We start from the raw sequence: 11,273 nt of genomic DNA on the forward strand, positions 1-11,273 counted from the left end.
TTCCTTCTCCATTTCTTCGGAGTTGGGCGGAGATTAGGAAAAAAAAAACAAAAACTTTCAGTTCTCACCCTCATCTTTGGAAATGGCGGCGAGCTATGTATGGAGAAAATATGCAGATTATTTGTTTACAAAGTGGGAGAAAACCTATCTATGGGACATGGTTGAACCTTACAGAAGACCTAAATCCTTCACTCCTGTCGTTGCTACTTACATCGCTGCTTTCTACACCGGAGTTATTGGTGCTGCCATCACTGAACAACTCTACAAGGTTCCATTTCCATTTCAATTTACTCTTTCCTTTTTCTTTATTATTCTGCTTACTGCAGCTATGGCATTGATTGGTACCAATTATTTCAAACAAAAAAAATCTGTGTGGGTGTGTTGGGTTTTAAATTTTAATTTTTTGTTTGTTGTTGTTTGAAAGTATATTAGTGTTCAATTGTGGATTTAGGGTTATTACCTTCAATAAGGACATACATCTAGTTAATGGGTTTATTTCATAGTTTAATGGGAAGAGAGACCGTTGGTGTAAATCAGTTTTACACTGACATCCATTAGGAACCCTCCTCTATTTTTGCATGTCCTTGTTGTTAAAGTGTCCCACATCGGATAAGGATAAGAGAAAGGCCTGACAATGTGTTTATAAGTGGCGGCAATCGTCACCTCAGGGGCACATGGCATTAACTTATCAATTAATTTCCAACCGTTCTTGTCCAATATGATTTATTATTTTTCCATTATTTCATTTTGGTGCCTTGCGTGTTTGCTGGTTACGAGATACAAAACAGCATTATGGTGTGATATCTTATGTAGTATGCTTGTGGTTCAGCATTCTGTAATAGTTCAGCTATTAACACAAGTAACAAAATGAATCTCGAACACTTTTCACTAGTATAAACGATGAGAACAAGGAACAAATGGTGATGACCAATGTAACAGTACAATTTATGGAAGGAAAAAATACTGAAAGTAAGATAGAGAAGAAGAAACTGATTCTGTTTTGCTAATCGCATTTCCACTTGTGCTATTATGAATCATAACATTCCCTGTTTGATTTCATTTATTCATGTTCCTTTCTGTTCTTTTGGGCCATCCAGTATACTGGAGATGCATTGAATGGTAAAATTTCAACCTCGTCCTTTTGAGGAAACACTGGATTAACATGTCACTCTAACACTCTTCCGAAATTCACATTTCTTTTATCAGGTGAAATTCATGTGGATCCCACTATTTTAGACCGACATTAATTCGATCCGATAAGAGAGTTAGTGTTGGAATTTGGAAAGAGAGGTTAGACCAAGTGTTACTAGCACTACTCTTAACATGTTTGCACATTGGACATGTCAAATTTGGGATTTTGATAGGTTTAAACTTACAATTTAGAATGTAGATTCTAAATGGAAATACAAGGTTTCACTTGTATGTAGTTTTATTGAATTTGTGTTTAGGTGTGAGTGTGAGATTTGAGACTAACCTCCATGGCATTTATCTAGTGCTAGACTAACTTCTATGGCATTTATCTTAGTCATGTTAACTATGAATTAGTAGGATGAGAAGGCGATTTATGTGCTTGTAGTGAGTCAGAATGGAAGGACCTTTTAATTAACATTAGAATTTCTTTTCTTTGGTTGAGGATGATAAAATCTTGAATATGATTATAAATTCAAATTTTTATGAAAATTAATATCACAATTACTGTCTTTCCTTTAGCCAGTGTATCATGAATTATGGCACGGTGCCTGATACCTGTACAAGTATGTGATACATTAGGGTCAAAATTTGTGTAGAATTGGATTTTTATGCATAAAATATAGTATGAAGTAGTGAATAAATATCATGACTAGGACCATTAGTATATCTTATAAAACGAGGGGGGTAATGTCAATAACTTTGACACATGACAGTGTTTGAATTTTTGCAAGAAAAGCTAAGAGAGAGTACAGTGAGAAACTGAGGAATATGGAAATTTCTCATGCCCTTTAAGAAAATTTCACAAAAGGGATGTCATGAGGTACATGATCTGCTGTTGGAAAGGAACAAACTACTCCATTCTCTGTGAAACCAAAGGTCTAAGTCTAAGAGTTGCATTGCACAGTGTGCTGAGAGGACAAACTCAGACTTTGGAAATGAAAGACTTGTGTGCAGCTGTGCAATAACAGAGGTGTGAATGATTCAAAGAACTTCACCTCTTTTCTATTTCTCTTACTCGTAAATTTGAACATTTTTTAGCATCTTGGGTTGCATATGCTTGCTACCCAACGTGAGATATGTAAAGGATTAGGGATTAGAGAGATTCATGTTTTATTTCTTTTGGTGCGAGATTTTCCATATTTTCAGCTGTAGCCATGCTATTAACTTTAAATGCATCAAGAGGACTTATCTTTGACATACTAATCTTTATAATGAATTTTGCATTTTCACAGGAAAAGTACTGGGAAGAGAACCCTGGGAAAGCAGTTCCACTCATGAAACCAAAGTTTTATGGGGGACCTTGGAGGGTAATGGGCGGTGAGATTCCCAAATACGAATGAAAAGCTCTCGAGGCATGTTTCACGCTTAGTTCCTATTCATCACATCTCACCACTGTTTATAGTTAAAGACCGTTTGGTGTCAATTAAAATGCACTATTGCAATGTAATTTTTTAGCAAAAGCCTTTATCATGTCAGAGTTGTTTTCTATTCTCTTGGCTCATGATATGTCTGAAGAATGTATAATTTGATTCTAATGTACATGAACTTGTTTTTATCGTTGATAAAGGAAAAAAGTATTACATATTTAATTATACTCAAATTTCAATGAACTAGAATCCACATTAACTAAATTATGCAGGAGAGTTAAAAAGGATACACAAGATGAAGGAAATACAATAGTCTTAATGCTAAAGAAGATTTTATGTACTTGATGTCACATAGTTCTAAATTGCTGTCCGCAACTGCAATTACAACCACAAATAACAGTTTTTGTGATATCTGCAACGGCAACACAACTGCAATGGTGGATGAATCTACTATGTTTTTTTCGCAGTACTATGGTTCACAACGTAATTGCCACTACAATTTAAAACTACCGAAAATAGCTAAACATATAAGCATATTAATGTCATCAAAATACTTCCATCCTTTGAGGAACAGGAGTTATAATGACCTGCAATATTTGCACAACTTCTGCCATAGTAGGCCTACTTGAAGGTATTTGAGAAGTACATACTAGCCAGCTTCAGAACAGGTAAAACCTAATCCTCGGGATACTCATTCATCAAACTTGGATCAACACACTCCAAAGCATTATTACCATGTTCAAGCAAAAACCCTCACATGATCAGTCAATATCAATACATTATCTTCACCACACCTGTCACTAACTCAAGTACTATCACACCAAAACCATACGCATCACATTTCTCGTTGACCCTTGAGCTCTGACAAGCTAATTCAGGTGTTACATAATCTAATGCACTTTGAAACCTAATTCAAGATCAAAATTTGATGGATTCATAGTCCATATATGGATTGCAATTCTATATCCACTGTGGCGTTTGTTAAGGTTGGTCACGGTGTATGATCTTTTTCTTACACAAGCTTTGCATACTCTATTTTTTTATCATTATAAATTCAACAGGGTCGTCAATTTAACCATTTGTTACAAAAAGTTTGTGATGATAATCTTATGGAGGATTTGTACTTCCATTTTTGGATTTATTGCAGTATTTACATTTTATTTTTTGATTTACTTTGAAGCTGTATGAAGCTTTATTATTCAGGTTATTGTTTAATTTACCTCTCTCATTTATGTGGTTGTTTTGAGTCCAACGTAGATAATCATCCGACTATCCTCGTAACTCAACAATAAGGATTAAGGGGTGTATTTTGTTATTTAGATTGAAGATACATGTAGAGCTGCTTTTTGCTCGACTATTGTTTCTTGATCTACAATCTCCAATATTTTGGTTTCATTATTAAGAAACACACCCACTCTTCTCATAAATGTACCCAATTTCTAAAATATGGAATTTGATAGTTTAAACTTTCAACAGACCTCAATTGTATGAAAAAATGAAACCAAAATCTTCCCATTTGTGCACGTTTCGTCTACTTAGCTTCTGGAACATGTCAAAAGGATTTTCTCCGAGGGGGAGTTTGTTTCTCTATTATAAGACATATTCCTTAGAATTGGAATGGTCATTTCAATGTTTATTACGAGGTAACAAAATATGTGTAGGAACAATATATTTTTAAAAAACTTTTTAACCTACAATCTCTTCATTTTTGTCCCCATGAAAGAGTGGTGGCAATGTTTCATTCGTGGGAGATGTTTCATATATCTTTGCTTTGTGAAAAATCCAATCATATAAAAATCTCAATTTTTTATTACATAAGAAGATCTTTTCCTTGTGGAAAAATTCTAATTTTATGTGGGATCCCTTATTTTAACGTCAAAAACATGATTGCAAAAATAATGAAAAGATACAACCTCTAGATCATTTTCTAGATTTTATGTCTATAATGAAAAAATGGTATATATTTTTTTATTGGCTTAATAACAGTTTTAGACCCCTAGAACATTCTCCGTCTTTTCTTTTCATTTTTTTTTGTTTTACTCAATTTTATTTTAATCACCACCTCCGTCTTTTCTTTTCATTTTTTTTTTTTGTTTTACTCAATTTTATTTTAATCACCACACACTTTGTTTTACATTCTTAACTTTGATTTTTCCATTGATCATTAACATCAATTGATAAATTAGTGTATTTGTTTCAGATTGTACTATATTATAATTATACTAATTTGTTTTTTCCATTAGTTTACAAAGGGAATGAAATGTGTGAGAAAAAATATACGTGTCATTTCCTAAAAAAAATATATGTCTCTTTTGGAGGAATATGTCAGATCCTTTAAGCGTGTGGTAATGTGTTTGATTTAAATTTGGTTATCTTAACATTCAAATTGAATGTTTTTGAAATAAAACTAAAGGACAATTTCAATCATGTATATATGAGTTTTAATTAATGCTTCGTAAACAAGTGGTTAGCGAGTTATCGTGAAAATTAGTTGTTAATGAGTTTGATGCAGTTATCATATAAAATTTTAGTCATCTTCCACCAAAATTCTAAATTACTTCTTTTGACAAAACAAAATTCTAAATTACTTGATCTCACTTTTCTTAAGAAACATATGATAATATTAAAGAGGGTTTAGTGGATGGTAGATTGTTGGAATATGTTGAATTGCGTTGTGTTGAAAATGGGTTTTGGTATTGTAAGGCTAACTTAGCATTTTTTTTTTTACATATGTTTAATGTATCAAACATAAAGTTAGAAGAAAATACAATGAAAATAAGGTATTTGATGTATGTATTGTCAAATTTAATGATATACATCGTTTGAGTGCAATTATTTGAAATATGAACAACTACAAGTAATTAATGTTACACAAAAATAAAAATGACAATCGACACAATTTAGTATCGGTTTTAAGTGTGTGTATATATATATATATATATATATATATATATATATATATATATATATATAGAAAACAAAAAACACATGTGGTGAATCTAAACACTAAAAAGAATCTAGTGTCACAAAAACCAAACTATTTGTTATGTGTAAAAAGTTATATAGGAGGTGATTAGTGATTGTAACTAAAAGAGCCAATTTTGAAGTTAACTTATACTACCTCCGTCCCTAATTATAGGACCCTTTTGAGAATTTTTTTTGTCTCTTTTTATAAGACCCTTTTGGTATTTCCAAGTACATTAATTAATTCTTTACCAACATACCCCTATTTATTTATATCTTTTTCTTCAATCAACATTAAATATTACGTTGAAAACATAAACTAACTCTCTCTCTTAAAGGATAAAATTGTAAAAACAATACTAATTACTAACAAATTTATTACACTTATCAATTTTCTTAATATGCGTTATTTTTTCAAAAGGGTCTTATAATTAGGGACGGAGGTAGTATGTGTTTTCTTTTGGACCTAATAATTTACCATACACAAACAAACAAAATTGTAATAATCTATTTTATACATACAACATAGATAGACAAAAGAAAAATAACACACACACACAAATATATATATAATTAGAATAAACATAATATAAGGAAAACATTAAAATAAGTGAAAATAGATTAACACGAGAGTACATAACATAGAAATATTAAATTAACATTATACATAATGTAGTGATTAAGGTAAATGAAAATATATTAGCACGGGAGTAAATTCAACGGTTGTTATGACATGTGAAATCGTAATCAACATGATAAGCATATCACAAGAAATCATTTGTAAAAAGGTATTGCGAAGACAAGGAAAAAGCTCAAGTTCTCGGTCTCAAATAAAATATAAAATACCATAAGACAAAATCCGCAACTCCTCCAAAACCTGGATGCTGCAGAGAAACTGTATTGAGCGAAGGCAAAGAGGCAATATATAAAATCTCACAAAGCACATATGATAAAATTTCAACTCCACAAAAGCACTGGAGTTGAAGACAGGTCGAGTAATATAATTGTTCAATATACCATAAATGGAAGAGTGTCAAACTCGAGATTCATTTCAACTTTCTTTCAAACACTGCGTTCAATATGGTTATTGATATTTCCATTTCAACACAAAACACTGCTCAAATTGAACTTCTTCAGGTCTATTTGAAGTTGCGTCTTTTGTAAAACATGAAGCAACGAACCATTTTTATCATCCAATTTCAGACAAGTAACCCCCCTAAAACCCTTAATCCATCATTTTAACAATGTAGTAGTTGTTACTGATTCACAGGTAGTATGATTAGATAGAATCCGAACAAGCAAGTCATCATATAATAAACTGATGTGGTTGCAGTATTCATCGTCTACAAAAAGGTAGGGTTTGTGTGCGTAATGGGTTAGATAAAGAGAGAACAAGTGTGTAGAGTATATGTGTGAGACTGAGACAAGTGAAAGTGTTGTTACATTTTTTATTCTCCGTCTTTTCTTTTCATTTTTTTTTTGTTTTACTCAATTTTATTTTAATCACCACCACCTCCATCTTTTCTTTTCATTTTTTTTTGTTTTACTCAATTTTATTTTAATCACCACACACTTTGTTTTACATTCTTAACTTTGATTTTTCCATTGATCAATAAACATCAATTTATTAATTAGTGTATTTGTTTCAGATTGTACTATATCATAATTATACTAATTTGTTTTTTCCATTAGTTTATAAAGGGAATGAAATGTGTGAGAAAAATTATACGTGTCATTTCCTAAAAAGAAATACACGTCTCTTTTGGAGGAATATGTCAGATCCTTTAAGCGCGTGGGAATGTGTTTGATTTAAATTTGGTTATCTTAAGATTCAAATTGAATGTTTTTGAAATAAAACTAAAGGCAATTTCAAGCATGTATATATGAGTTTTAATTATTGCTTCGTAAACAAGTGTTTAGCGAGTTATCGTGAAAATTAGTTGTTAATGAGTTTTTTTTAAGCACCGTAATGTGATGTTAATTTTTTTTTTTGACAAAACCGTAATGTGATGTTAAAAATAATGGAATAACTTTCACATTACTTTTTGTAATAACTGGTTATTCAAAACTAAGTGATACATACGTGAAGTTCACTTAGATGAAAAACAAAACGCAAGAATAACCATCAATGGTATTTTTGTCTAAAGTGAAAGAAACCGGAAGTTTATGGTGTGTAACTATAATAAACCTAATTAATTTCATTAAAAATATTGCGACATGGTTTTTTACCAAAAAAGAAGAATGTCACATAATAGAATACTTAAGTCCTGGGGCTTCTAACCACCTGTTGTAAACACTTCCGAAACCACGCCTACACCAACGATTTTGTCACCCTCTATCAAGGGAAAACTTTGCGCTGGTAAAAGAGGAACATGCACGAACAATTCGAAGACAACAGTAAGGTTGTCTCTTACCCTGGGTTTAGTAAGATATTTTCGTTGTGTATCAACAGTCCTAGTGTAGAACTTTGAGCTGTCGCCCATCTCAACCTTTATGCCAACCTTTACGAATAATTCACATTGAAATATCCTAGCTATGTGCATAACACCAGGTTGAGAAATGAACTGGCCTCAATAGTTATCTCCCCGTTTGAGATCAGAGTGAAAAATACTCACAGCTTCCCCTTCACATGTCAGAACCTCCTTCTCATTGTTCACTTGCTTCTCACAATAGATAATTCTGTTAACTTTAGTTTTCAGAGGACCGCCTTGCATCATTCCCAAAACCTCAACATCATCACTAATATTGATGACCCCCTGTCCAACATATCCGGTAGCAATTGTTCCTTTGCCCTGGACATACAAGGCGTCCTCAATGGGAATAACAAAGGGTTTGCCGCGATCAGGATCAGGAACATATGTATCCATTTCTTTCATTAAATCCTTCATGGCATTTCTGCCAATGTTATTCTGCTTGCCAACTGAAGCATACAAGGTAGATCCACTAACAACCGGTGTAATATTACCCAAAAATTTATATCTGGTAAGAAGCTCGCGGAGCTCTCTTTCAAGAGAGTCAGATCTCGGGGCACCATTAGACATTTATGAAACATATCAATGACCGCACACCAACTTGGTATGCCAAACGGATATGTTCTTCGGTTTGGTCCGTTACACCAAAATGATCAGAAACCACAAGGATAACGGCGTCGATGTTGAACGCTCCAGTGATCATATTTTTAATATGATCAACATGGCGATGGCAGTCCGTGTGAACGTAAAGCCTGCAGGGAGTCTCATACTTCACTTTAGTCATCAACAAGCTTATGTCAAATTTTAATAGTTTTTTTGAACTAGTGTTGAGTCCTTTAAAAGATACCATTCTTGAGTTCTCTACCTCCTCGGAGAGAACTCTAGTGATAGCTGAAGTCAATGTTGTTTTCCCATGACCATCGCTTCTGATGGTCAATACATGGACGACAGGTTTCGGAGTGGGAGTGTGTAACAATCTCAACTAGGAAATGGAGGAGAAAGAGGTAGTCAACATTTTCTTCTTTAGGGTATTCAACGAAAGATTTGATCTGATTTTGACAACCGTGGTATTCATCGCTTACGGCTAGGGTTTCTGGTGAATTAAACATAAAAATCTGTTAATGAGTTTGATGCAGTTATTATATAAAATTTCAGTCATCTCACACCAAAATTCTAAATTACTTTTTTTTTGACAGAACAAAATTCTAAATTACTTGATCTCACTTTTCTTAAGAAACATATGATAATATTAATGAGAGTTTAGTGGATGGTAGATTGTTGGAATATGTTAAATTGAGTTGTGTTGAAATTGGGTTTTGGTATTGTAAGACTAACTTAGCATTTTTTTTTTGACATACGTTTAATGTATCAAACACAAAGTTAGAAGAAAATTCAATGAAAACAAGGTATTTGATGTATGTATTGTCAAAGTTAATGATATGCATCGTTTGAGTGTAATTATATGAAATAATAACAACTACAAGTAATTAATGTTACATAAAAATAAAAATGACAATTGACACAATTTAGTATCGGTTTTAAGTTTATATAGATCTCATATAGAAAACAAAAAACATGTGGTGAATCTAAACACCAAAAAGAATCAAGTGTCACAAAAACCAAACTATTTGTTATGTGTAAAAAGTTATATAGGGGGTGATTAATGATTGTAACTAAAAGAGCCAGTTTTGAAGTTAACTTATATGTGTTTTCTTTTGGACCTAATAATTTATCATACACAAACAAACAAAATTGTAATAATATATTTTATACATACAACATAGATAGACAAAAGAAAAATAACACACACACACACACACACATATATATATATATATATATATATATATATATATATATATATATATAATTAGAATATACATAATGTAATAAAAACATTAAAATAAGTGAAAATAGATTACCACGAGAGTACATAACATAGACATGTTAAATTAACATTATACATAATGTAGTGATTAAGGTAAATGAAAATATATTAGCACTAGAGTAAATTCAATGGTTGTTAGGACATGCAAAATCGTAATCAACATGATAAGCATATCACAAGACATCACGTGTAAAAAGGTATTGCGAAGACAAAAAAAACTCAAGTTCTCTGTCTCAAATAAAATATAAAATACAATAAGACAAAATCAGCAACTCCTCTAAAACCTAGATGCTGCATATAAAAGTGAATGAAAAACTGATGTGGTATCAAATCGGACTCAAACTTGAGAAAGTGTATTGAGCGAAGGCAAAGAGGCAATATATAAAATCTCACCAAAACACATTTGAAAAAATTTCAACTCCACCAAAGCACTGGAGTTGAAGACAGGTCGAGTAATATAAATGTTCAATATAACATAAATGGAAGAGTGTCAAACTCGAGATTCATTTCAACTTTGTTTCAAACACCGCTTTTAATATGGTTATTGATATTTCCAATTTCAGACAATTTCAGACAAGTAACCCCACTAAAAACCTTAATTCACCTATTTAACAATGTAGTAGTTGCTACTGATTCACAGGTAGTATGATTAGATAGAATCCGAACAAGCAAGTCATCAGATAATAAACTGATGTGGTTGCAGTAATCATCGTCTTCAATAAGATAGGGTTTGTGTGCGTAATGGGTTAGGTAAAGAGAGAGCAAATGTGTAGAGTATATGTGTGAGACTGAGACAAGTGAAAGTGTTGTTACATTTTTTATTCTTCGTCTTTTCTTTTCATTTTTTTTGTTTTACTCAATCTTATTTTAATCACCACACACTTTGTTTTACATTCTTAACTTTGATTTTTCCATTGGTCAATAAACATCAATTTATTAATTAGTGTATTTGTTTCTGATTGTACTATATCATAATTATACTAATTAGTTTTTTTTCCATTAGTTTACAAAGGGAATGAAATGTGTGAGAAAAAATATACTTGTCATTTCCTAAAAAAAAATATACGTCTCTTTTGGAGGAATATGTCAGATCCTTTAAGCGCGTGGCAATGTGTTTGATTTAAATTTGGTTATCTTAACATTCAAATTGAATGTTTTTGAAATAAAACTAAAGGGCAATTTCAATCATGTATATATGAGTTTTAATTAATGCTTCGTAAACAAGTGGTTAGCGAGTTATCGCGAAAATTAGTTGTTAATGAGTTTGATGCAGTTATTATATAAAATTTTAGTCATCTCCCATCAAAATTCTAAATTACTTTTTTTTGACAGAACAAAATTCTAAATTACTTGATCTCACTTTTCTTAAGAAATGTATGATAATATTAAAGA

General features: G+C 31.7%; 2 protein-coding genes across 2 annotated transcripts; one reads left to right on the top strand and one right to left on the bottom strand.

Moving 5' to 3' along the window:
- Nucleotides 1–2,783, top strand: EMB2752 (embryo defective 2752). The gene is made up of 2 exons (XM_085724396.1): nucleotides 1–268; nucleotides 2,424–2,783. The coding sequence occupies exons 1-2, from the start codon at nucleotides 83–85 to the stop codon at nucleotides 2,529–2,531; spliced, it is 294 nt and encodes a 97-aa protein (XP_085580522.1). The 5' UTR covers nucleotides 1–82; the 3' UTR covers nucleotides 2,532–2,783.
- Nucleotides 2,784–7,798: 5,015 nt separating this feature from the next.
- LOC146904867 (elongation factor Tu, mitochondrial-like) lies at nucleotides 7,799–8,563 on the bottom strand. The gene is made up of 2 exons (XM_085728382.1): nucleotides 8,138–8,563; nucleotides 7,799–8,023 (listed from the first exon to the last, which is right to left on the bottom strand). Exons 1-2 carry the CDS (start codon nucleotides 8,561–8,563, stop codon nucleotides 7,799–7,801), a joined length of 651 nt encoding a protein of 216 aa, XP_085584508.1.
- Nucleotides 8,564–11,273: the final 2,710 nt, after the last annotated feature.

The sequence above is a fragment of the Medicago sativa genome, chromosome 7, assembly GCF_051527215.1.
Source record: "Medicago sativa cultivar Bolivia chromosome 7, Bolivia_mono, whole genome shotgun sequence".
Taxonomy (NCBI): domain Eukaryota; kingdom Viridiplantae; phylum Streptophyta; class Magnoliopsida; order Fabales; family Fabaceae; genus Medicago; species Medicago sativa.